The sequence below is a fragment of the Podarcis muralis genome, chromosome 6 (genome assembly GCF_964188315.1).
Source record: "Podarcis muralis chromosome 6, rPodMur119.hap1.1, whole genome shotgun sequence".
Taxonomy (NCBI): Eukaryota; Metazoa; Chordata; class Lepidosauria; order Squamata; family Lacertidae; genus Podarcis; species Podarcis muralis.
Genome location: NC_135660.1, coordinates 50,020,923 through 50,047,799, shown reverse-complemented (window position 1 = coordinate 50,047,799; position 26,877 = coordinate 50,020,923). Strand labels below are relative to the sequence as shown.

General features: G+C 42.8%; 2 protein-coding genes across 11 annotated transcripts in view; one reads left to right on the top strand and one right to left on the bottom strand.

Moving 5' to 3' along the window:
- The window catches only part of AFAP1L2 (actin filament associated protein 1 like 2), a 77,059-nt gene extending 59,420 nt beyond the window's left edge, over window positions 1–17,639 (top strand). For 3 of the 4 annotated variants that reach the window (XM_028730208.2, XM_077930249.1, XM_028730210.2), the window contains 14 exons: window positions 1,494–1,699; window positions 3,160–3,339; window positions 4,689–4,778; window positions 7,200–7,284; window positions 7,838–7,942; window positions 8,066–8,277; window positions 9,849–9,994; window positions 10,721–10,835; window positions 11,100–11,339; window positions 12,170–12,338; window positions 12,542–12,706; window positions 12,952–13,145; window positions 14,085–14,207; window positions 14,367–17,639. In XM_028730208.2, the coding sequence (XP_028586041.2) occupies window positions 1,494–1,699; window positions 3,160–3,339; window positions 4,689–4,778; window positions 7,200–7,284; window positions 7,838–7,942; window positions 8,066–8,277; window positions 9,849–9,994; window positions 10,721–10,835; window positions 11,100–11,339; window positions 12,170–12,338; window positions 12,542–12,706; window positions 12,952–13,145; window positions 14,085–14,207; window positions 14,367–14,393 (2,057 nt within the window). In that variant the 3' untranslated portion in view covers window positions 14,394–17,639. The remainder of the gene's footprint in view (window positions 1–1,493; window positions 1,700–3,159; window positions 3,340–4,688; window positions 4,779–7,199; window positions 7,285–7,837; window positions 7,943–8,065; window positions 8,278–9,848; window positions 9,995–10,720; window positions 10,836–11,099; window positions 11,340–12,169; window positions 12,339–12,541; window positions 12,707–12,951; window positions 13,146–14,084; window positions 14,208–14,366) is intronic. The other variant, XM_028730209.2, reaches the window with a different exon arrangement.
- Window positions 11,391–26,877, bottom strand: part of VWA2 (von Willebrand factor A domain containing 2) — a 40,849-nt gene continuing 25,362 nt past the window's right edge. For 4 of the 7 annotated variants that reach the window (XM_028730215.2, XM_028730214.2, XM_028730213.2 and 1 more), the window contains 4 exons: window positions 24,982–25,560; window positions 23,055–23,606; window positions 21,608–21,730; window positions 11,391–20,212 (listed from right to left, as the gene is read on the bottom strand). In XM_028730215.2, the coding sequence (XP_028586048.2) occupies window positions 20,085–20,212; window positions 21,608–21,730; window positions 23,055–23,606; window positions 24,982–25,560 (1,382 nt within the window). In that variant the 3' untranslated portion in view covers window positions 11,391–20,084. Of the gene's footprint in view, window positions 20,213–20,549; window positions 20,635–21,607; window positions 21,731–23,054; window positions 23,607–24,981; window positions 25,561–26,877 lie in introns of those variants that run through there. The other 3 variants (XR_003706832.2, XR_003706833.2, XM_028730216.2) reach the window with 3 other exon arrangements.

The window sequence follows — 26,877 nt, the reverse complement described above, 5'->3', positions numbered from 1 at the left end:
GGAATGCTTTTATAATGTAGTGAAACTTTCTTATTGCCTCTAAATTTGCTGGATTGGAGGGAGGGCACTAGATTTAGATGCCTTAAGCAGCTTATGCAAACAGCTTTATATTACTTCTGCTGAGTAGCCTCATTGTAACTGTTTCAACTATTCATGTACTCAATTTTATATAATTACAGCTTTATAACTTCTATATCATTTTTAATTTGCTGTCTATTTTGTATCATGGTTTCCACTGTTCTAAACAAATATTTACTTATTTTTGCCATTTGTCAGTTGTTTGAAATTAAATTTCAAATTAAGTTTCTTTCGGCGTGGTTCTGCCCATTGGTCATTCTCCATATGCTGACTGGAGTGAGCATATGTATGAATTTTGGACCTGTTTTTTAGAATGTTGCTACAAGCTGTTATCTGCCTGATATTTAGGGAGCAGCAACTAACATTTGGCAGATAACAGCTTGCACACCCTCCACAGTCCTATGCTTTTTCAGCTGGGTGTATAAAACCTACAGAAAACATTTGATAGCACTTGAGGAATGTGTCTGTAGTTGGAGACTGAGCTGGGTGTGTCTCTACCAAAGTTGTAAAATGAAAGTCTTTGGTGGCCACATCCTTGCAACCTCAAACAATTTGTATGATTGTGAGATTACCTTGCAGCACTGCTGCTTGGCTTTTATTAATTAGCCAGGCAAAATATTCCCAGCAAAATGTGCTGAATGTACAAATATTTACATTTACATTTGCAAATATACATTCCATCCAATGTATTTGCTGCATCTGGAAAGCTGAGCAGAACTGAAATGTATTAACAGAGCATTTTTTGGGGAATACCATTCAAGCATTTCACCTTTCAGGAGAAGTTAATCATTGCAGCTTCATATATTCAAATCAAAAATTTATATGATTCCTGCATCGTTTGATATGACCACTGCAGGGCCGGCCCTCCCATTAGGCAAAGTAAAACAACTGCCTCAGGAGTCAGATGCTGGGGAGCCATCCCTTGGCTGTTCCCATCTTTGGAACACAGAGCTGTGTGTGCCACAGGGCCTGTCCTGCACCCTCAGACTAACCTGCTGTTCTCCAGGGCAGAGAGGATGCTAACCAATCCACCATAGTGAAGAAAAGTTCGACTGTCTGTCAAGTTGGCTCCTGTTCATGGAATGGCAGGAAGGCACCATCTTGTCCTTCACCTCAGACAGCAAAATATTTGGGGTTGGCTCTGGATGGCTTGCTTGAGATCTGATTCTGGCTTGCATATGATGATCTTAGTGTGTGGGAGACAGACAGAAGATGAAGGACAATGGCCTTTTCAATGGAGCAGGTCTGATTGTTTAAACTTTGTAGGCCTTTAGACCTCCTTGCCTTTTACCTTTGTGTCTCTTTCATGCATGCTGTAATTGTTCTCCAGCTTGCCTAATGGAACATGGAAGAAACACATGGCTTTGTCACCCGGAAGTGCTTATAATGATTTTTTTTTGCCCCCATGGATGCAGATGATGGGGAAGCAGTTAGCAGCTCCTATGAATCCTATGATGAAGAAGAGAGCAGCAAAGGCAAGTCAGCCCCTCACCAGTGGCCTTCCCCTGAAGCTTCCATTGAACTCATGAAAGATGCCCGGATCTGTGCTTTCCTTTGGAGAAAAAAATGGCTGGGCCAGTGGGCCAAGCAGCTCTGCGTCATTAAGGACAACAGATTGTTGGTAAGCAAGCAGGAAACAGGGTGTCTAATACACCTTTTCTCAAAGCCAGAGCAATTCCTAAGAGCTCCATCTAGATGTTCCTCAAAGCCCAAGAAGAACCCTGCTGGGTAAGACTATCTGGGTCTATCTTGTTCAAAATCCCAGATCCCTATGGGAAGCCCACAAGCAGGACATGACTCTGGGTTGTACTGTCTGCTCCCCTCTTTACTTTCAGTTGATGAATTAAGACTTGTCTTACATGCATGGTGTTAGTTGCTTAGTTTGTTACATTTGCATTGCTCCCGTCCTCCCAAAGGACTAACATCAAAGACTAGGATCAATATTCACCATTGCTGCTGCTGATAAGTGTTAATGTGATCAAGTTGCTATTATTGGCAGCAGTGTGGGAGAGATTCTGTGACTGGTGGTTCTTGCGGAGCAGGCATTTGGAAAAGGGGAACGGCACAGGAGGGAGCATCCTGGAGCTCTGCCAGTTGGAGAGGTTCATAACGAGTAATGGGAAGCTGCCACAGGGGGCAGAGTAGATGCAGCCTTGGACTATTCCCTTAGGGTATGGGTGGGTGAAGGTGTGTCTGGATGGGAGAGGTGTATGACTGGTATGAAGATCTGCTGGGACTATAGGTTTGCCATTTCCAGGAGTTCCAGCTGCCCATCTCCAATGCCTGCTATTAACATCTGCACTGCAGAAAGTACCTACTCTATGAATGTTTCAGAGTGCAAGCAAGGGAAAACCCAATGCTGTTCCCTTTCTGCTGTTAGTATTATGGCTGTATAACAGGACTTAAAGTTTGGGAATGTCCCCACTATTCCCGTTTTGTGGGATTCAGGGAATTTTACTTAGTAATTCCTTCGCTATTTTTTTAAATCTTCTCTGTACCACTGCTACTGACTGCTGTTTGTTCACCCACATGAAACATCTGGGCATTAACTATGAAAATGGGTAGAAGTCTTCCTCTCTGTGCTAGATTGATATCTTGGATTTCTTCTCTGTAGTCCCCATCCATTCTAAATTCTTCCATATATAGTCTTAGCCTTCACCAGCCTGACACCCTCTAGATTTTGCCAGGCTCCAGCTAACACAGCACTGCTGATCATGCTGGAGTCCAGCAATATCTGGAGGTTGTCTGATAATAATAATAATAATAATAATAATAATAATAATAATAATAATAATAATAATAATTTATTATTTGTACCCTGCCCATCTGGCAGAAAGGGAACCCACTCTGGGCGGCTTCCAAAAAAAATATTAAAATACTCTAATACAGTGACAGCTGAAACATATATAATTATGTATCTATTCAGAAACCTTAGGATTTGGGGCTCACAATTATTTACTACTATGAACTATTCCAATCTATATTTCAATGCCAAGTTTCTGTCCTTTCTTAGATATTTTACCAGTAGGCAACGACTCTTGTTTATTCTCCATTAAACCACCTGACTCCTCCTATTTCCAGTGCTACAAGTCTTCCAAGGACCAAAATCCCCAGCTGGATGTTAATTTGTTGGGGTGCAGCGTCATCCACAAGGAAAAGAACGTGAGGAAGCAGGAACATAAGCTGAAGATCATCCCCATGAACTCAGATGTCATTGTGCTGGGCTTGCAGAGTAAAGACCAGGCAGAGCAGTGGCTCAGGGTGAGTGGACCAATCTCTCCTGACAACTTCTGCCATTGTCCCCAGGCTGTGTGGATTTAATGTGCCCACTGTCATACCATGCTAGCACAGAATTCAAGATCTGGCCCAGAATTTAACTACTTGAGATTTCGAGACCCTGCAGAGCTGCTGCTGTTCAGAGCAGAGAGTATTGAACTCAATGGACAAAGAGCCTGACTGACCTGGTACAAGGCAGCTTCCTAGATTCCTGTCTACACAGGATTATGCTAAAGGATATTTCTCAGGATGTCATGGTGTTGCTGCCATCTCTAGGTTACATCCAAATGCAGCTGTTACACAAGTGCAAGGAGGCCTTTATTCTGAGAAGGATCCTTTCCGTTTGAGCACAACTGAGAAAATCCCTTTCCCCCTTTGCACGTAGGAGGGGGAAGGGGAACTTTCTAATCCAACCCTTTCCAGCAGTAATGAAGGGAGTCTTTCTTCAGTAAGAGCTCAGCTCCTTCCTCAGATGGAACTCCATTGTAGAAAAGAGAAGAAGTGCCCAACCTCCTTTTGATTATTTTCTTGGACTTCCTCTATGCTTACCAAATTTTACAATAGTAAAATGCGAAAGCTTTCTTGTCAACTCACTCACTTGCCAGCTCCTTCACTTACAAGAAGGGTCTGTCATTATTTCTAGATAATATAATCTTTACTTCATTGAAAAAGTCCCTGAGATGCACTCCCCTTTGTTCTTCTTCTACTACACCTGAATTACACTCAGATGGAATACTGGCCTGATACTCTAACAGCTCTTTGATCCGCAGAAATCAGCTAGGGTCAGTGCAGAATTTTCTAGCATGGAGGTTTCAAGCATTATCATCTGCTAGTATTTTGCAGATAAAGTTGATATTAAAGGAATGTGGAGGGGAAATTGTTTTTAAAAGTTGCCAACTCTCCATGGCACATGTGGCCTTTCTGCACTGCTGCTTCAGAATTCAGCCTGAATTTGCTAGGAATAGTGTTTGATCTGGGCATGCATGTCATTTACTTTTGTGCCTTCTTTATACCAGGGTGTCAGCAGATGTTGCTGGACTACAGCTTCCATCATCCCTGACCATTGGCAGTGTTGGCTGGGCCAGATGGGAGCAGGGAAACCAACAACCTGTGAGGGGCCAGAGGTTCTCCATCCCTGGTTTATATGGTCATTCGAGGCTCCTATCTCAACCAGAGCTTTTGAGGGACCTCTGCTTCTCTGCATGTTAACGAGAGAGGCTTTCTATGAACTGAGCTGTGTGTCAGTTAAATGCAGAATGTATACTGTAGAACAGAAAGCTATAAATGGCCGCAGGATGAGGCCTTGCTCACAGCTTCTCTCTCTCCCACCATAGGTGATCCAGGAGACAAGCGGTCTCTATCCAGATGGGCAAGGGGAAGGCAACCAGTATGTCCCAGACTCCCAGAGACTTAGCTATCCCAAGGTATGTTTTGTTGTTGTTTAGTCGTTTAGTTGTGTCCGACTCTTCGTGACCCCATGGACCAGAGCATGCCAGGCACTCCTGTCTTCCACTGCCTCCCGCAGTTTGGTCAAACCCATGCTGTTAGCCTAGAGAACACTGTCCAACCATCTCATCCTCTGTCGGCCCCTTCTCCTTGTGCCCTCCATCTTTCCCAACATCAGCGTCTTTTCCAGGGAGTCTTCTCTTCTCATGAGATGGCCAAAGTATTGGAGCCTCAGGTATGTTTTATCTCTTAACAAAAGTGATGTTCAAAGATCAGCTTAATTTTTTTCCTGTTGCATCAAATTATTTTAAGTTTTAAAAAAATACTTATGATTAATATACAGGAAGTCACTCCCACCATCAAAACAGGAATGTGGTTGAAACTTACGTTTGAAGAAAACCCAACAAACCACTTGTTTTCTGATTAAAGCATAACTGGCTCAGTGTCAAGCCATTTTTGCATTCTTTTAACATCAGCAATTCTTTTATAGCTACTTTCCCCCTCCCTCAAGTTTGTTTCAAGCATAAATCTATTTCTAGGAATCTTATAGATTTAATCCTGGCCAAATCCAAATGAAAGTATTACAGTGGTACCCCGCAAGACGAACGCCTCGCAAGACGGAAAACCCGCTAGACGAAAGGTTTTTCCGTTTTGGAGACGCTTCGCAAAACGAATTTCCCTATGGGCTTCCTTCGCAAGACGAAAGCCCATAGGGAAATCTCCGGGACAGGGCGTCTTGCCCACTGTCCTCGGACCTCCTCCCGCCGCCAGGCTTCGGAAGGCTGCTCTGAAGCCTGGCGGGGGCGGAGAGGTTTTTTAAAAACCCCGGGACAGCGGAGGACTTCTCCGCTGTCCGGGGCGATTTTAAAATGCTGCCGGGCGGCAGCGCTGCCGCCCAGCAGCATTTAAAAAAACCCCGGGACAGCGGGGGACTTCTCCTTTGTCCCGAGGTTTTTAAAAATGCTGGCGGGCGGCAGCGAAGGCTTCTTCCCCTTTCTCCCCGGACCTCTTTTGAAGCAAGGGGCGGCAAAGGGGAGAAGCGATCTTCTCCCCGTTGCCGCCCCTTGCTTCAAAAGAGGGGACAGAGGGAAAGGCGCGCGCCTTCCTCTCTCTCCCCCCGGACCCCTTTTGAAGCAAGGGGCGGCAAAGGGGAGAAATCCTCCGCTGTCCGGGGCGATTTTAAAATGCTGCCGTGGGGGGGGGGGGAGCAAAGACCTTCGCCCCCCGCCAGCCTTCAGAAGAGGTCCTGGACCTCTTCTGAAGGCTGGCGGGGGGCGAAAATCTTTGTCCCCCCGGCTGCCTTCCCGGGAGGGCTTTTAAATCGCCCGGGACAGCGGAGAAGTCCTCCGCTGTCCGGGGCGATTTTAAAATGCTGCCGTGGGGGGGGGAGCAAAGACTTTCGCCCCCCCCCCCAGCCTTCAGAAGAGGTCGGGGGACAGATTGTCCCCGGACCTGGTCTGAAGTCGGTTTCCATAGGAACGCATTAATTGATTTTCAATGCATTCCTATGGGAAACCGTGCATCGCAAGACGAAAAACTCGCAAGAAGAAAAAACTTGCGGAACGAATTAATTTCGTCTTGCGAGGCACCACTGTATTTAAATAAGGCTAGAATTTTAGATATCCCCAAAGCATCAGGTAAAATGAGAACTTATTTGTAGACTGACTGTTCCAGAGTTTCAAGCTCTAATGATTTACTGAGCACAAAATTAAAGTCATCAAGCACTGGGCCTGATCCAGATAAATTAGGGGTGGGGAAATTGTGACTTAAGAAGAGCCTGCTGAACAGGCCAATGGCTCACCTAGTCCAGCCTTCTGTTTCTCACAGCTTGCCACAATGTAAATGAACATGTGTTGATGATGTACAACTGAGACAGGAGCTATATATGCGAACGTAAACCACAAAGAAACATTCACAGCTAGAAAGCTTCACAGCATATGGCAATGAGGACGAAAAATAAAACCCTCGTGTATAATTTTATTTTTTGAGTTGGCACAAATATGGTTGCCTGAATTTACTTCAAAAAGCTTTAAAGAAAACACCAGGAGCCGTTATGAATAAGGAAGACTGTGTCCAACCAGAGCAACTACACGCAGCAAAACAAAGGGGTTCTCCCTAGAGCTAGCGGAGCCTTTGTAGCATCCATCTTTATGGGCCAAATGTTGTCCCCTGTGGAATAATCTTGTTTGTGAATGAGTCTTCGTTTCCTCAGCTATGGATATGTGCCTACATTCATGTTTTGTTTTGTAGCATCCCTAGTTTCTGACATTATTTAGGCAACCCCTAATTTTCACAAATGCAAAGGGGTTTTCTCATTGGAGAGAGCAGCATTTCAGCCATTACTATGCTGCTGCTCTATCAATGGTGCTGTGGACCTCATCCCTGCTTCTTGTCTGCAGGTGGAGACGTCTGAGAGGTACTCAGTGGCATCAGAAAGCGGAAGCAGCACTGATGGTCACACAGAACTGACAGAAACCAAAGACGGTAATAGCCGTTCAAAAAAGATAATGTGGTTGTCGAGTGAAAAGAAGATGGAATAGTGCACTTGCCTCTGATAAGTCAAACTGAGCTTGCCGGTTGCCTGGTTGTTATTGAATTGACTTGAGCCTTCCTACACATGACATATGAATGGCCCCCACTTGTCCCATCCATAAACAACATACTATATGGTTGTAGCTTAATAGCCTGCTGCGTTCGTACCTCTATTCATGGAGAGCCAGGAATCTCCAGGGACTGAGATGAGAACAGCATTGTGGTACTCTGCCCCTTTTTTGTTTCCACCAGTAGTTGTAGAAGGGAGTTAATGCCTGGCTCATTAAAGTAACACGTTTATTCATAACTGATGTGGGTCATGTAAGTGTACATTATTAATGCTGCCGCTTATATGAGTCTCTTCTTAAACTGCACCAAGCGAGATTCCGCACACAAACATCAGATGCAAATTGTGTGTAATGTGTCTCCTGGCCATTGCATTAGATATTCAGAAGTACAGCTTTGTATATGGCTTGTTTATTCCTTCTTATTTATTTATCTTTAGTTAAGAAGAAGGGCACGTCTGGTTTAAAACTGAGCAACCTGATGAACCTTGGGAGGAAGAAATCTGCCACGCTGGACAGTCCGGAAAGGTCTTTGGATACATGTAGTAAGCAACCCAAACAAAGCCTTGTGAAACATTTACATTTCATTTGGGTCTCTGCGACTAGCTGGAAAGACCAGCGTAGAGGGTGACCTAGATGTCACTAAGGGAGAGTCTCCTTCTTTGCAGCGTACCTGAATGTCCTTGTGAACAGCCAGTGGAGATCTCGGTGGTGCCATGTGAAAGATGGGCAGCTCCATTTCTACCAGGACAAGAACAGAAATAAAACTGCTCAGCAGCCTCTCAACCTGACGGGCTGTGAAATTATCCCAGACCCAACTCCTGATCATCTCTACTCATTCCGTATCCTGCATAATGGAGAGGAACGGGCCATGTTAGAGGTACGGGTTGCCACTTTCTCTAGAAGTAGGAGTGACATTTGTTTATGAGCAACACAGTTACTCATTGCAACTTATTACAGTGCACACAATTGAATGGTTCAGTCTAGGGAACATAGCTATTGGTGTAGATTTATCTTCTCTTATGTACATAGCCTGTTTGGGGTAATCTGCCACATTCCTGAAGCTGATTTCATTGAGGAGTGTGGAAATATAAGAGAGAGACCTTCCTGCTCCCAATAAGTAAATGTATTGATTTTCTTCACTTTTATTAAAAAAAAACCCCATGTAAATTGCTTATAGACTTCATTCAACACTTCTCCTTACAGCATTATAACCTACTTCACATGTCATGCTAAACCAAGGCTCACTGCAGGCTGCTCGTATATGTTGTCATAAACCATGGTTTAGTGTGACACCTGAATGCAGCCAGTTTGAACAAAATGCTATGCAAAAAGATGTTAAACAGCTAACCAGGCAGCTTATTTTTATTAAATGAACAGACGTCTATTCATCCAAAGTAACACTCAAGGCAGGAAAGCAGCACTTACTTGTCAGAATAGTAAGTGAATACTGAATCCCCACCCCGCCCTCTGATTGGAATATTGTACACCTGAAATGTTTTCTGAAATAAGCAGCCAGCTGGATTCAGTATCAGTTGATAAGGGTAGTTGGTTTTCACCACTGAAACGAAAGATAAGTTTAAGACTGGTGAAGACAAACACACACAGCATAACTTCCTTGGAGTTGCACCAGTCACCTCAGCCGACAAGCTGCCTTGGGGAAAAAGAGCAAGCCACTCCTATCCGTAACTTTCACTTGACTTGGATCAGAGTTGTTTTCCTTCTCTGTTTACCTCTAATCTTAGATTCTCTGACATCAGCACCCTTAGAGTGGGAGAAGGGAAATGTGACACATTTCCTGCATTTTGTAGTGGGAGGAATACTTGCTACCAACAACAGGCTCACTTGCCAGCAACTGCCAAAGGCTCTGGATGTTGTTTTGTTTAGCACTTAAGATTGCTGAGGTTGATGGAACAAAATAAGGAAGGCTTCAAAAAGTTACTCAGATTATCTCCATTTGTGAAGCTAAGGTGCATGTTAGACTCAGCATTTTAGTTAAGGCCAGCTGGAGGTTATAAATAATTTTTCGTGGGTCTTTCAGGGTGATTGCAGGGTGCTTTCACCATTCACGATGAAAGTTTTAATCATAATTGCTTCTGAGCCAATTTGGTAGAGGAACTTTAGGAAGGTAAACTGGTGCCCTCTTCTGGCTTTGTGTGTTTATAATTTTGTGTGTGTGTGTGTGTGTGTGTGTGTGTATTTGCATACACACACACACAATTTTTTTAAGACAGTTGAAGATGTTTTTAGATATTACGATGCATGGAATTTTATTTATTTACTCACATTTCTATCCTGCTCTTCTTCCTCAAGGAGCCCAGGGTGGCACATCCTAAAATTGATTTTTCTTTCCATTATTTCTGCTTACTCTGATGAAAGCAACTTAGGCTTCTTGTAGTAAGTTTGGCCTGTATCCTTAATGATTGTTTTTTTTCTTTGGTGGTTTAACAGGCCAAGTCTTGTGATGAAATGGGCCACTGGCTTGGTCTCCTTTTGTCAGAATCTGGCTCAAAAACAGACCCTGAAGAGCTGACCTATGATTATGTCGATGCTGACAGGGTCTCCTGCATCGTCAGTGCAGCAAAGAATTCATTACTGTAAGTTTCTGTGGTAGCATATTTGACATTCTGACCTGTCTTCTGATGGTAGTTCCTACCAAACAAGTAGCTTTTATCCGAAAAGTATGTAATGAACAATTTTGACGAGGTTACAATTGCTAGCGAAAAGAAGCAGGAAAGGGTTCTGATATGTAAATACCCACCACGTTTGCATTCAAATGAAGTATCCATACATGAGATTGTTGTGAAATATTGCATTGATGGTGATTAGCTCTCCTTATTTTCTGATGTGGTAATTGTGTGCAGTCTAGCAAATCTCTGCTTTTCTTTGAACTCCTAGCTGAATGTTTAAGACATGCAGCACACACACACACAATGTTGCTTATGGCTTGATGAAACCTCTGCATTGTCCTGTGTTAGAGAATGAGTATATTCCAGGCATTTAACATATTCAGTCTCAAACAAAAGGGGAGGTTACACTGTGGTTAGTGGCTTCTTCACATTGCAGACCTGTGGATGCTGGAGACAAGATAGTAGGCAGGAGCAACAGGTGCCTTGCAACATCCAGTGGATGGCAATCAACTAACTTTTACCCAGAGTAGACCCATTGAAATTAATGGATTTGCTCTCAGTAAATGTTAGTTGACTACTACCCAAAGTAACTGGCATATTAGGAAGTCTTATGGGAGCGTAGACTAATATCACATCATCGTCTCGTGCACCTTTTACTTCTTTTGATAGCACATCTGCTTCTATCTTTTCCAGCTTAATGCAGAGGAAGTACTCTGAGCCGAACACTTACATTGACAACTTGCCAAAGGGGAAGGAGGGACTAGAGGAGCTCTATGATGATGTAGATGTTCCAGAGGCAACAACAATGGTGAGGGTTTTGTTTTGTTGCAATTACAGCTTATGTTGATGGGGGGGGGGCATTTTGTTTTCCATTGGCTGCAGTTTATATTGATAATGCCGGAAATAACAAGTGATCCCAATTGCAAGGTGTCTGCAATTTGCCTTGTTTCAGGTCTGTACTGTTCTTTAACTGTAGGTAATGTTTAAAGAATTTCATGCTGGCCTCTCTTGTTCTAAACAGAGTGGCATTTCTCGGGCGCTCTTCTAAGAAGATGCTTTTTATCTTTGACAGGAGGAAGTGCCCCAAAATGAAGGCAAAGATGAGGGGGATCAGGACAGAGTCTATCTAGACCTCACGCCAGTCAAATCCTTCCTTCATTGTGCTACCAAGAAGCAGGACCAGTTTTCCCCATCCGTTTCTCCATCATTGCAAAGAGCTTCCAGTAAGAGCTCAACAGACTCTGAGAGAGACTCCTCCATATTGCATAAAGAAGCAGATTTGAGTAGAAGATCACTGGAGATGCCAGACCCGGTAATGCTCAAAAACTAATAATAATAATAATAATAATAATAATAATAATAATAATAATAATATAATATCTTTATTGTCATTACCCCCTCTCGGGGACAACGAAATTACTTGACTGCTCCATAAAAACACTAATTAAAACAATACAGTATAATACAGCAAGGAAGATTAGATGACTTTCAAAGTCCAGGCTTCCCATTCAGGGCCGAGATCGCTCTGGAGAAGAAGCTGTTCTTAAGACGGCTCGTTCTTGTCTTCATCGTCTTGTATCTCTGTCCCGACGGCAGGAGCTCGAAGAGACAGTGACCAGGATGCGATGGATCTTTTACTATGTCCAGTGCCTTCCTATGGCACCTTGTGGCATAAATCTGCTCTAAGGTGGAGAGTGGGCAGCCAACAATGCTCTCTGCTGCCTTAACAACTCTGCACAACCCCATCCTGTCCTGGGTAGTACAGCTTCCGTACCACACACATAAGCCATAAGTGAGCACGCTCTCAATGGCACAGTGATAGAAGGCAAGCAGCAGTTTCTGCGGAAGATGGTTTTTCCTTAGAATTCTCAAAAAGTACAGTCTCTGCTGCGCCTTCTTCACAAGCCCCCGAGATATCAAGGAGGGGCCATAGCTCAGTGGTAGAGTATCACATGCAGATGACCGCGGGTTCAATCCCCACCATCTCTAGTTAATTTTTATAATTTTTATTATTTATTATATAACTAGACAAAACTTAGCATTGAGCAGCTTGCGGGGATCTTAAATGGACAGCCAGCTTCTGCTAGCCTTCTGTGTCGCTTAACCTCTGAAACATTCTCTCTCATCCGACTTCCCTAACAGAGGACTCAAGACATTGATGAGCCGCTCCCACCACGAACAACAACCATCAAAATTCAGGCACAACAGCAGCAAATTGCTTTTCCTCAGAGTGGCCCTGAGATTAAGGACACCACAACAATTATGATTGCATCCAAAGAGAAAATGGAACGCTCCAAGGCGGTGAATTCAGGTGTGTTTGCTGTCTGCAGTAATCTCTCTTTACCCAAGAGCTTCATGACGGAGACTTGTGGTAGAGGCCGTGCCTGCCATCGTTAGCTTTCCAACCCATGTTGAAAACATGGCGCTAGTGTATTTAGCTGCTGGTTTTAAGGGAAGGTTCTTGGAATTCCAGTCTCTGTCCCTGAGCCTAATTTCTTCATCTTTTATTTGTAGCAGCTGTAGAAACCAAACTCGGCAAGAACAGGACTGAGGCTGAAGTGAAGCGATACTCCGAAGAAAGAGATCGCTTGGAGAGGGAAAAAGAAGAAATCCGCTCTCAGCTGGCACAGCTACGGAAAGATAGAAGGGAGCTGAAAGAGATGCTGATAAGCTGCACAGGTAAACAAATGCCTCTCATTTCCACTTCATTTTCATAGATCAGTGGAACGGGGCATATTGTTTTGGTCTCATGTGCTCCATTGACATGTAATCTGCTCTGAAAAGCCTCCACTTTGGGGGGGGGGGGGCTAGTTCAGCAGCCACCCTCTTGCCTGCCACCGAGAAGACAGACAGGCAATGGGGAAGGATGCACACTGCCCATCTGCTGTTAGATTTCCACTTGCATGTGCTTCTTTCCTCGGCAGACAAGAGCCTTTTGCCCACACTGGAGCAAAAACTGAAGGAAATAGAGGAGGAGTGCAAAAGGAAAGAAGATCAGCGCGTGGACTTGGAGCTGAGCCTCATGGAGGTGAAGGAGAATCTCCGGAAAGCAGAGTCTGGGCCTGTAACACTTGGCACTGCGGTGGACACCACACACCTGGAGAACGCAAGCCCTAAAGTACGTAGGGGGCTGTTTATAATCAGCACCGTTAGCTGGGTCTTTTTCAGCAAAGGGAAGTAGCTGAAGCCAGCAGCTGGTTCAAACTACGCATGATGCAGAAGATCCATGATTGCATTTTTGATGTGTTTTGTAAAGCTCAAAAGGCAATTTGGTGGGTGGGCACGGGGCTCAAAATAGCAGCACTGAGGAAGGAGGGGCTTAATGCTTTTCTCCCACCCTATTTTCCTAGCCAGAATTTCACATGACCACCCTTGGAGGAGGCTGGTAATAGCAATATGGATGCCTGTGTCTCCCAACAGCTAGGCCTAAATAGCATGTGGGGTTGACTGATACCTCAGTCATGATACCCCAAGGAGCCATATTGTCACGGAGCCATAGATCCAATTACAGCACGGATGAGGAACGTTGTTCAGTTTGAGAAATACACCTAGACTTACAGATTGCCAATAGCTATGAGTTTTATGCATTGCCATCAGGAGTGGCTGCTGAGCCCCTCTCGTCACTGCCACTTCTGCAACAGTCTTTGGGTGGAGCCAATTGTCAGCACAGTCAGGGCTGTGTGGGTTGCCCTTGGTGGGTGCACCAGATTGCCTTTGCCAGAGCACCCCATGGAGTTCTGACCTTGCCACTGCTCTGCCCTCTGGTATGCAGCAGTGCTGGAATTGGGAAGGTGGCTTATAAATGTAGCACCTCATTGGCCGTTCTTGATAACAACAGATAAAGCAACATAATTAAAACCAAAAGCATAAAGTCAATAAACAGCACCCAGAGGTAGAATAAGCCATTAATAAACAGCACTTTTATTGCCGATGCTTTGTGATTATGGAATATGCGATCTTTAATGTTTGGCAAGAAGGGCTCTCTGACCTGTGCCTGATGAACTATTTTAGACAATTGTGTATGACCACAGCTATTATCTTTCCCCCATAAACATAGATGAAGGTTTCCAACCCTCTGAATGGCACAGAAAACTCGCCTGTCAATTCAGCAATGGCACTAAAAAACCGGCCTTTATCTGTCATGGTCACAGGGAAAGGAACAGTTCTACAGAAAGCTAAGGTAAGACATGTAGCAAGAATGCATGCAGTGCTTATTATGGCAATAATAATTTGCCCATGGCCTATGGCATATTTAAAACTATTGGGGTTTTGGAAAGAAATATATAAAGATAAGGATAAGCCTTCAAGTGGGGCCTATTTTTCCATGTTTGTTTTGCAGGAATGGGAGAAGAAAGGTGCTAGTTAGGAAATCCTAGCACCAATATTGGACTCAATATTAGAAGTGGCCATTCGTGGACTACAGGATTCTCTTGCAAGTACAGAATGGTCTAGATGAGGTAAAGCATGGCCAGCTGTACACCAAGAAATAATGGATGGACCAGGGTCATAACCCAACATGGCCTTCCATCAGACTAAGGAATTTGCTCCCTTTTTTAGCAGAGGAGTGCTGTGCAGCTGAGAGAGTTAACCCAAGTGGAAACCTTGCTTCTAACCTGGCCAATGTACATAATGATGCCTTTGTTTATTTCTACTTTGGTGTTTTACTGTTGTCCAATCCAGGATTTGTTGTTAGCAATAGAACAGCAAGGACTGAATTCTTGCCAGATCTGTTTAATGTTCTTCTGATACACCAGGGCCTGGGGATCACGGAGGTAAATTCAGTTTCCTGAGCTAAAATCCTGAAAGCTGGTTAAGTAAATACAAGTCTCTGTGTCAGACTTTTCTGTTGGAGAAGAGCTGCTCCAACCAACGGAGACAATTTTGGCCAGGGAGACCAAGAGACACAGCTAAAAGGTATTATTATTGTTGTACACAATGCAGCCTGACTTTCCACAAAGAATTCCTGACCAAAAAACGAGTACAGCTCAGTGGAGGCTCGGCAAATGGGGCAGTGTCCCACCAACCCTTAGCCAGTTCCCACCCACCTGCCTGCCTTCTTACTCACAACCAGTCCAGGACTGGCACTGGCTGGGAACATTCTCCTCCTTGGCCTCAGTTCTGCCCTTGTAGCACTCAGGAGGATGGGGACAAAACTTAAAATTAGTTGGCTATGTCTTTCATTGGCTCTGGCGCCACCTACTGTTGGCCTCCCATCCAACTAGTCCCAGTGGGTGACAACCACTGCTACAGTTTCTTAATTTTCAATGTTTAATGCTTGTACAAGGAGAGCCAGGGCTTTTTTTTCAGCCGGAACTCAGTTCCAGCACCTCTCAGGTGGGTACCATTGCCAATAAAAGAACAAAGGGAGGCGTTCTTGGTGAGTTCCGGCATCTCTTTTTCTAGAAAAATAGCACTGAGAAGAGCTATTATCAGTTGTCGGCACAAGAGCAATGCACTGGGTTCACAGGTGACTAGACATTCCAATACCCACAGACAACTCCTGTGATTAAGAAGAGCTTTCCAGTGGGCATAAGTAGCAGAGATATCTCATTATGACTAAGGATCTACACTAAATGCTATAGATTAGAGGCTGTGGATGGGAAGTTAAATCTTTGTGGATTGGGGCCAGAAAGTCATTTAACGTAATTCTTTAGCCACTGCATCTGTCATTTGAGGAATAAAGGGGTGGAATCTTCTGTCCTAGCTTCCAAAATGTGATTAAGCATGATGGTGTGGGGTGATTTGAATGCACTTTAGTTACTCTGGAATGCTTCGGGTTAACACACGTAATAGTAGCGTGTAGGAACAGATGCCACATCATTATATTCTGCACAATAGTTTAAGTGCACAAAAGCAAAGGAGAATTTGTTTACCCAAGTATGGTGAATTTAATATCATCCAAACATTTGGAAGAGTGGGGAATTCCACCCCTTTACCCTTGAACATATTCTTATCATTCTGTTTTCTGTAAACAAAAGTATAATTAGACCAAGGTAGAACTTGACTGAGCTGTGTTTCCCAAACCCAAGGAGATTAAATTATGTATATATGGCAGAGTTAGGTGTGGACTCTGTGCCAAAAATGTCAGGTTCCTTAATTTTAACCTGAACATGAATAATTTTTCAAGGCTAGCTGTATACAAAGGAAAGAAATTTTTATTAAATTGTTTGTGCTAACACAGTACTAAATGCTGTAAAGACCACAGGTGCTTGAGCTCTGTAGTCTCGCCATCCAAGGACCTTTTCAGAGGAACATTTTCTTGTGCAATAAATGTGCACTCCTGCTGGTCAGTCGCTGCAGGATCTCCTAACATCTTTCCCCAAACTACCAAGTTTATTATGGCAAAACAGCTTTCCCCCCTCAGCAGTAGAAGCGATATTTGCCCCTGGGGAAATACTGATAACATCCGGGCAGTGTACAGCAATTGGTGTACTTTGATTTAATTAACTGCTGTGACTTCTAGGCATTGAGTGACTCCTGCTCTACTACTTCACTGGGACTTCTCTTTTTGCTCCAGAAATAGGTGGTGGGGTGGAAAGGAATATTCACGCAGGATTTTTCATCCCACACCAGTCTTCTGCCATTTGTAAACCATCTCTTTCAGCCAAAATGGCTTGAGTCAAGCATGTGCCTAAGCAGGTACCCTGACAATCAATAAGAATTTGCTGTTTAACCACGTTTGCTTTCTTAGTATATATACCCCATTGACTTTGTACCTGGTCAGCATCCATAAGATTGTAGTCTTAGAAGTACTTAATGCTGGCTGGATCATTGGGGCATCAGTTGGAAAGGCCAGAAACTCACAAGGTGGGCACAAACCCTAGATGTGAATATACATTTTTTGAGGGGGAAACAATCTCCAGGGGTTACTTCATATCAAGGGAGAACAGTTTCTTAAGTTTGCAGACAAATATATCATTTAAGCTAAAAAGCCACCTGTGTAATGTAATCGCCGTGTATTTTTTTTAAAAAACAGACTTTTTAAAACCACAGTACAAGCATATCCACTATCCACAGGTTACAGGCCCGTCTGAAAGAGCTACACCATGTGCGCCACCATTCTGAAAGCAACAGGTATTTTACCATTTGTCGTACAAGTAGCATCCACAGTTCTTGAAGTCATGGGTCTACATTGACCCTAGGAATTAATTGTGCCATTTTAAATGTCTTGTGGCGTCTGTACTGCATTTGTTTCTCTTTGCTGGTGCAAGTGTTAAGATGGGGGAAATAAGGGCAGGGAAGAGGCAGAGGGGCCAATGAAGTTTTGGTCCTCAGGTGCCCTGACAAACTGGAAGCATCAAGGGGGAAGGTGCCAGAGGTGTATCCATTGACTCTTTCACCCCAGCATCTGTGCCACAGATCTCATCCTGACACACAGTGCTGTGTTTCCTCCACCTCAACACTGTAGCTTGATAGTGGTGTCAGGGACACAAAAAGTCAATATGTAAAGCAGGCAGTTTCAGACCCAAAGCGTTCATTTAACTCACCATAGAATGAAGTTGTTACTGTGTTCCTAGCTAAAAATAATACTTTCTATTTGTTGTACATGTGTCTTTTCAATCCATTGCTATTTTAGAAAAGTTTTTTTAATAAAGAAAAAGGTTGGCTATAATTTAAGCGTGCGTGTAAAAATCATTACATAGTCGAAAAAACGAGAGAGAGAAAACCAAGCAGTGTCTATTTTATAAACTTTGCAGGCCCAGATAGAGCCAAACCTTTCTGCTGTGTGGGCAAGGAGGGTATATTAACATAATCCAAAACTCTCTTTGATGAAAATAAATATTCTCTAGGAGTTCAAAAAGGAGAGCGGAATAACGCCCTTTTGTCCACCGGGGGGCCCTCTTAGAATGGAAAGTAAGTAGAAGCTGCTGCTGCTGCTGTTGCTGTTGGGCCTTTCTACACAAGTCTTTATCTTTTACAGAAATTCTCCCTTGATAAAAAAAAACAAAACACTTCTCATCCGGCTTGATTAAGCAGCCTAGGGAGGGAGCAGTCTACTGCAGACCTCGGGTTAAGAGAAAATTGCACAAACTCTTCTGATTACAAAACTCCAGCAGAGAAGCAAACTTTAGTGTCCATTTGCGGCTATGAAGAAACATCAAGCCTCCTTGCAATCAGTGTTGCATGCTGTACATGCTGGGGAAAAGGAACTGTTGCAACTGAGGCTGAGCGCTGGAATGTCTTATGACTCCCAAGATGGGCAAAACTGGGTGCAGATGCTGCCTCAGATTTTCACCTTGTTCTAAATATTTTTGGGTGCCTACTGTTTCATCATTTTAGATAGGTTTGCTAGTGATGGATGCAATCTTGGCACTCTGAAATTTACTCTTTATTTTCAACCATTTTGACTTTCCTATCTGACTCAATAGGAGAGCCAATAGAATCAAAATGGGTGGATGCCCAACCTTAGAGTAGATCTAATGAAATAAATGGATTTTAGCCTGCTGATTTCAGTGGGTCTACTCATACTGCATAAACTTTTTTAAAAAGGTATAATAAAAACACAAAACAACACTACAGTGCAGGAAGGTTGGAATGGCGTATACAGGGGCACTGGGAGCAGAGTGGTGAAACTTGTCTTCGTACCTTGTTTGAATAGCTCAGCTGTGTCTATATTCCCTCTGCTCAGCTGTCCCAATATCTGCAGATAAACAAAAATACATTCCAAGAACTGAAAGCTACCCCTGCACTAGAGAACGAAACCTACTTCAGAAACCTTACATGTTTATATCCTTAACACAGATACAATGTGGTAGGGCTGCAACTGCCAAAACTAAGAGCACTGCTTCAGCGAAATAAATAGAAAACTGATATGGATTTGGTGTTATAACAAAAAACCCTCAATCCAGTAGATTCAACAGTTCAAAACAGCTTTATACCCATCTTAACCTCATACGCAACTCCTGTTATTACTCATCAGCATTTTCCCAAGTTATTTTTCACATTATGTTACTGCACGATGGAATGGCATAACTAAATGAAGCTGGTGCAGAAAGTCAGATGCTTATTAAATATTGCAACAGGTGAGCTGCTGATGTGGTGCTTTAGAACTGCAAAATGCTTGTCAGGCCCAATTTAACAAGTTTTCTTCCCACAGACAGAAGATGCAGAGAGAAAAACAAACAACACACAGAGGACAACACAGAAAAGAATCGAGCATGACACATGTACTGGGTGTTGGTTGTACCACAAGTGATGTACAACCAGTAACCAGAGCTAGCCAACAGATTGCTTTTGCAAGCACAGGTTGCATTCTGCAAAGGAAGCCATTCCTAATAAAGTGATGAGGTGGTGCCTGTTTTTCTAAATAGCTGCACACTGCTTTAGTCAAACTGACAGAATTTATTGCAAAAGGATTCTTGCAGCCAGTGGATTGGGAAGCTGGAAAATTGATTAGAAAAATTAATTGGAGAAAATGAGCCACCCTCATTTCCTCCACCTCAATCCAGGGGCAGATGGCAATTTAGCTGTGAGTGGACTTCATTCTGAGTTGGGATGTCAGACACACTTCGCTGTGGAGATCCAATGGGGGAGCAGTGGACTTTGGCTATATATTAGAGTTTAAGGCTTAAACTTAAACTATCATATTTTTATAACCTGCATATTTGTAAATAAATTCAAATAATTAAAAGAAGGCATAAGCCTCCAGTGACCTCCTTCCCAAGGAAACCAAACCCAAGTAAGCACTGCATGCCTGGAACTTCTCCATGGTCAGGGAAATTCAGGCGTGTGTAAACAATATAAATCAAACCTTAGTCATTTTGCTGGTTTGATCTGAACTTTAAAATGGTACCAACTTTCCCAAGAATGTCCAATCCAGTACAGAAACCGAAATCTTCAGAGCTATGGAAGAGATGCTGACCTTAAATGGTGAAAGTGTCAGTACAGCAACAATAAATATCTAATATCAACACAAACTAGATATTGGTCACCTCATTTGGCGTACCAGGAAGTGATTCTGTGCAAAACTCCTGTGCTTTGGGGAACAGCATTATTGCTTGCAAACGTTGACTGTGTTTCAGTTCTTTCATACAATGTTTTCAGTAGCTGAAGATAGTCAGTGAGTCTCTGGAATTTGCCTTTTGGAATGCTTGCGAGATCGATACAGCTGTCGCCAGCCGCGTCGGTTTTGTGGAGCACGGACCATGGCTGGATGCATCTGTGAAGTGTCACCCCTCTGAATTCCTATATTAAAAATAAAGAATGATTGTTTCCCAAAGCAAACAGTCAAATACAGTTTTCCTACATACAAAAATGAAACATTAATTTTAAATGAAGCCTTTTCAATTTTAAATGAAGCTGTTCCACCAGGCCTTTGGTCAGGGCGCAGCCTGACCCCCTCCTCTGGCAATCTGCACAGAACTCTGCTCGATGGTTGCCATTAATTTGATTTTAATTTGATTTAATTAATTTTATAATGAATGTTTTTAGAATGTTGGACTATTTTGATTGTTGTTAGCCGCCCTGAGCCCAGCTTCGGCTGGGGAGGGCGGGATATAAATAAAATTTATTATTATTATTATTCATTTTTCCAACATGTTGAAATGAGGCCTACAAATGAGTCTGTAGGTGTTTAGTGAAGTTGCTTCATTTAGTCCATTGACAACCTAGCAGGGACTGAAAAGGTCAACTTCAGCTATATATCAGTTAACTCTTTCATCATTAAGACTATCCATATTATGGGTCCTCCCAACACCCAAAGCCTTCACAAGTATATTTTCCATTGTGGATAGGTCTTGTTTGCACTACTGATTATTAAGGTTTCTTCAGCAATCAAGTTCCATTTATCATGCTTCTGGCAATTTAGTAATACAAAGCAGGGAATACTGCAAGGGGTAAGTTATGAGATCAAAAATGAATCCTAGAAAACGATGGTGTTTTACAGATGAAGATATGTGGGGGTGCAAGCAAATATGTGAGCACTCTTCTCTTTTGGTATTTGGTCTCGAGCATCCTAAAGGATGCCAGGAGCACCTTGTCTGATGGATGTGATCTGCTTTGTGAGGCTGGTGTCATCTGTGCAGCAACAAGCACATGCTCAAAGGGCCAACCTCATAGGAAGACAATTGTAGGCCTCCACCTATGCTTCCTGATCCTTCCAAATAGGTCAATGCAGAAAAGAGGCATTGCACATGCAGAGCGCCTCTTGTTCAGCAAAACAAATACAGTGCGCACTACATGCTAGGTTGTTCTGCTTTTGCTGTAACAAGCTGACTCTTTTGGAATGAGATCCAACAAGATCTTAGTGAAAGAGTGTGCCAATTAAACCTAAGAAATATATGGGTTTAAGAAGATTGCAGTGAGTCGTTTAAGATTAGTATTTGTGAAGAGAACAAGCCAAAAGTACATTTACCAGTCAACCGTAAAATTTGATACTATGAAGCTTATTTAATTTCCCCACCCTCCCTTTTTCAGCATACTTTTAGGAATGTGATCTAAATGGAAATGAATTGACTTTATCTGGGGCAAAGGTACGGAGCAAGTAGATTCTTCAGGGATCATTTGTTTCAGATGGGGGCAATAAATGTAAATGAGGGAGGAGGCCTAAATGCCTTTTGGCTACTGTACTTTGATGCTTACTGTTTTCACAGTGAGGTCCTACCCAACCTTGGCACCGACACCAGTAGCTGCCATTTCCAGAAACACAAACTCCATCATTCATGCAGGGGTTGGGTTTGCAGAGGTTTGCTGGCTTCTTGGCCTCTGCAACAGACAAAAGAAAACAACAGATCATGTTGACTGGCAGGCACAAGAAGAAAGAAAGAAATCAAAGCTTTCTTAATGCTGCAACATCCCAGTTGTTCTGTGGAGATGGAAATCAGTGAACACATCTCCTGGTATTGCAGAAACGCCTTACAGCCTTAGAAGAGGGAAAGTCTCACACCTAGGACAAAGCTATACATTGAGTGCATTACTTAAATTTTACACAGCCCAAATCGCAGCTGAAACTTTTTTGTTGGAATCAGGGATGCCAGCGTCCTGTTCCAGAACTTTCTATAGACCCTCCTCAACTCACAATTACTGTTCCTGGTCCCCATTTGTGCCATCACATGCCCTTCCTTCACATACAGGATCTGACAGTACATCACCTTACCAATCATTAAATAAATGGCTAAGCTGCAGCTGCTCAAAGACTACAAGTTCAGTTTCATCTTGAGTTGTTTTGTAAACAAAGCACACTAGCCCGTGAAAGACCAGCTAGTCCTTTTGCCATTTACCACAAGCAATCCCTGTTTGATGTGTTAAGAATACACACTAATCTTGGATGAACAATGGCTTAAAAGGTGAAACAGATAATCAGACACATGGCAAATACTGATTTGAAGATGGTTTAAACTAAACACGAAGGGGAAGAAGTGTTTAATGTGGCTTCTTTTCAACTTCAAAGAAAGGGGGGTTAGGCATATGTGGTTGATAGGTAGTGCTGAAGCATAGATCTTACTTTTCTTCTTCTTTTTCTCAGAAGTATGTTTACATCAGAAAAGGTAGCGCTGAAATCAATTGGCATTTCAAATTCAAGAACTAAATATGGCTCAAGTTTGGAAATGTCCAAACTAGCGCTGCAATTTTATTGCGCTGATATTTCAAGTAATGTACTTTACTGGTACTTGATATGTACAATGCACTTCTAATTCACTGTAAATTGATATTTAGCCAGCCCCTTCGGACACTTGATATTGGTGATAAGCCAAGAAACAAATGTGAATTCTAAAAAATAATAATATATGATTTATTATGATAGAAGTGACAAGCCTGTAGTCCTTCCAGATGTTAAGACTCCAACTCCCATCACCCTGAACCATCACAAATTGAATACGGGAAGCTGTAGTCCAATAACATCTGGAAGGTTGCAGGTTAGCAACCCCTGGTTTATGGGCAGATGCAGGGAAAGAAGGGCTGGCTCCAGGTTACGCTGGGCGAAGGGTTATCCGAAATAATAATAAAATGAAGGTATTAATAAAGAAATGTGGTTTTCTTCTATTCATTGTATACAGATACAACCATAAAGTCAAAATAATCATCTTACCATCACATATTCTTTCAAGGATAAGTTCTTCATTATTTTTTAGCTCTTCATAGGAAGGAATCCTCAAGAGATTATTGTGAGAACCTGCAATCCTCAGCAATGAGCTCACTTGAACTTGTTCCATCCCAATAACCAGTAGCGATACGTCATTATTACGTAGCTGTTGAGCTGGGACAACGGCATCCTCCACTCCAGCTCCACTTGTGACCACCACCACAATCTTCTTCACACCAGGCCTCGCTCCTTTTTGGACAGTCATGAGATCGTCATAAATATGGAGCAAGGAGCTGCCAACCGAGGCAGAGCCACCTACAAAGGGAGCTTGACTGATGGCTTCATGGAGATCTGAGCTGGTCACGTGTGTGTCCAGCCCAAATGTGGTGTGAGGCCTTTTCCCAAAGACAACAAGGCCTACCTGAGTCACATCCCGATTGATGTCAAACTGGAGAGAGAGGCTGCTGACAAAGGTTTTCAGCTGCACAAAGTTATTCCTTCCAACAGAAGCTGAAGAGTCCAAAGCAAATACCAAGTCCATAGACTGAGATGGGCAGCCTAAGGAAGGAAGGAAGGATGGAGCAGCATTAAGCTTCTGAGAACATGGCTTAATAGTCTGAATAGCTGGAAGGCATCTAAAACACAGTCAAATGAAAGGAAATGGTATTTGCATAAGGTCATATTGACATTAGTTTGGGCTAAATTTAGAAAGGCAGGAGTCTTAGAACAGCAGATTTCTTTTGAATTAAAAATTAAATGGCACTGAGCAAGCAGTAAGGTGAGGCAAAGCCAGTGCTAGAATATTGGATCACATTCAAGTTCCTGCTTGGTTCTGAGACTCACCAAGGTGAGCTTCGGCCAGCGACCAACTCTCAGTCTAACCTACATCACAGGGCTGTTGTTAGAATTAAAATGCATGCCAGCCTGAAGCCACTGAAGGAAGGGAGGTAGAAAAATATAACAAATTAAATCAAAATAAACCCAACATTTAGTTCATTTCTAAATAGCTCAGTCAAACTAAAACAATCTTCTAAATCAGGCATCCCTAAACTCGGCCCACCAGATGTTTTGGGATTAAAACTCCCAGCATCCCTAGCTAACAGGACCAGTAGTCAGGGACGATGGGAACTGTAATCCCAAAACATCTGGAGGGCTGAGTTTGGGGATGCCTGTTCTAAATAGTTACTGTAACTCATAATTTGTTTAGAAAAACTATAGACGTTTCATCATCTTAGAAGATATAAAGATCTGAATCAATTCCCTGTGATCAGCAAGAGGCCATGGAAGCATTCACTAGCACCACCTTCTCAGAATTTGTTCTGAAGAAAAGCTCAGCTAAGCCTCTGAGATGGCTTATCAAATAGCAGATCCATTTTGATTGCAGGCAACTAGACTTGATTAACTGTTGAGAAGTGATGCCTTTGTTCCCATTTTCCATCATACATCTTCAAGCATGTATCAGAATATACCAGTGCCTCTTTAAGTCATACATGCAGGTACTGATTTATGGACACAATGTGTTCCCAGGAAATTGTTTGTTAGGCAAGTGGTCACATAACAAGTCCACGATTTCTATTATTTCCTATGGAAACACTTCCAATGTGCAATTCGTCCACTCTTTCCATAGTTTTGTCAGATTTTTTCCTGGCCTCGGATTCATCTGATCTTGCTTTTCCTTCCCTCTCTCTCTCCATGGTTCCTGCCTGAAAATAGCTGCTGGGATGATGACCAGCAAATCACAAACAAAAAAACCAAGCCAAGTAAGGAAATTGGCTGTTCGAATAAGAGAATCTATGCAGTGAGGTTTGGGCAGAATTCTTTAAGTGCAGATAAGTGAATTTCTGGATAGCAAGTATGTGGATAGAAGGACCTGACAGCCAATAGTAGATGCTGAGATACCAAATGATAATGCTTTCTTACCTAGAACCCTTACCTTGGCTGTTTATGCTGCATATTTTCCTTTGTAGTTCAGGAATCTTGTTAAAGAGATCTTGTGGGGATGAGTAGATCAGTGTCCACTTTGGATTCCCTGTAATATTATCCAGCTCTGCTTTCAAAGATTCGCTGCCAATACCAATGAGGAAGACATCTTGGCCTCTGCTGTACTTAGCTGCCTCTGCCACCGAATCCTGAGCATTTGAATCCGTGAGCAAGACGACCACACGTGGGAGGTCATCGGGTGTATCAGCAAAGACTGGGCCGCTCTTAAAGCCATGCTGTGTAACGTACCGCAAAGCTTTGCCAGTCAAGGTGCTTCCTCCACTGAACTGCATGGAATCAACAGCCTTCACCAGACTGAGCGCATCTTGGTGGCCTCCAATGCCGACGGCCATTTTGACATCGTTGCTGTACTGGGCCACACCCACATTCCCTGGGCTCTCTGTACTCCACACGGCTTGGAGAAACCTCTTCAGGAAAGCTTTATAGCGCAAGAAGCCTTCGAGGGTGGTACTGGATGAACTGTCCACCAGGAAAAGAAGGTCTACGCTGCATTCTAGACTCAGCTTGGGTGCTGGAAATTTTGTTTAAAAGTATTAAGAAAGGGTTAAGAAGGCCAAATAAAAACGTAACAAGAAGTTTCTAATGGAGATTCTAGAGTAACCTGTTGAAATCAGTAAGCTATGATAATTTAGGCTAGCCAACTTTTAATTACAATAACATTCACCCCAGGCCAGGGTAGGATCTATCCACAGTGGAGAGAGTGCAGAATTCTGAACCTTGCTCCCAATCTCAGTATAAACAGAATCTGCAGAACCAATTAACAAACGAAGAGCAGCTACATTAGCATTTTTAAAAGTGTTGTGACACCAGATGGCACTGTAGAGTTCCGTCTTTCGCCAACGTGATTTCCCATTATGAGGTTCACAATGCGTTTTCCTGAAACTTTTTTTTGAAGTGTCTTAGATCCAGCCTAAGATATGCAACCAGACATGAATTGCTTGATCCATGTCTTCATAGAAATTCCTAGCAAAAATAACACTTGCTCTCCGTAACAATACTCTATGCATAGAGCCAATTCAAGAGCGGCCTGTGATTTTGAATGCTGCACTTCCTTTTAACAGCCTCCCCAATTATTTGATGTTTGTTGCCTTTTGCAGACATGCCAACTCTTTGGGTGTGGAGAAATAAGCAGCAACGACAGGTTGGCTGCAAAGACATAAAGCAAAGCTAACAGCACTATCTTATACATGTCTGCTCAGAAATACGTTCCAGTGAGTGTAATTGGGCTTGTTTCCAGGAAGACTGGCTTATAATTGACACCAGGCAGGCGCCTTCACGGTACTCTTTTCGGTGACTATTAAAAACATTTTTGTTTAGGCAAGCCAATCCAGACATATAAACATGTTTTAATCTGTTTTTTAGCATTGCATTGCTTGTAATTATTTTTTTAACAATTTATAAAGATTTGTTTTTAACTGATAATTTTAATGTTTTAAACCACTTTGAGGTTTTCTTGCAAGCAAATTGTGTGTGTGTGTGTGTGTGTGTGTGTGTGTGTGAGAGAGAGAGAGAGAGAGAGAGAGAGAGAGAGAGAGATGTAAATAAAAAAAAACAAATAATTAACTGCAGCCTGAATATCCTGAAATTGTCATCAAGAACCTTCAGATCCTTTTCCTAAATACACTAACATGGAAGTAATTCCCATTAACCTCAATGGGACCTACCGTATTTCCCAGTGAATGTGATTAAGATTACAGCTTTCACTGTGGGCTCATATAGACTTCTTTTTGTGCCGTATTTCTAGTCACAGGTCTGGACTTTAAAGCTCTGTCTCCAAGCAGTTTTTTTTTGGTCCGGCTGCTTTCGCCAGGAAAACCTGCATTTTACT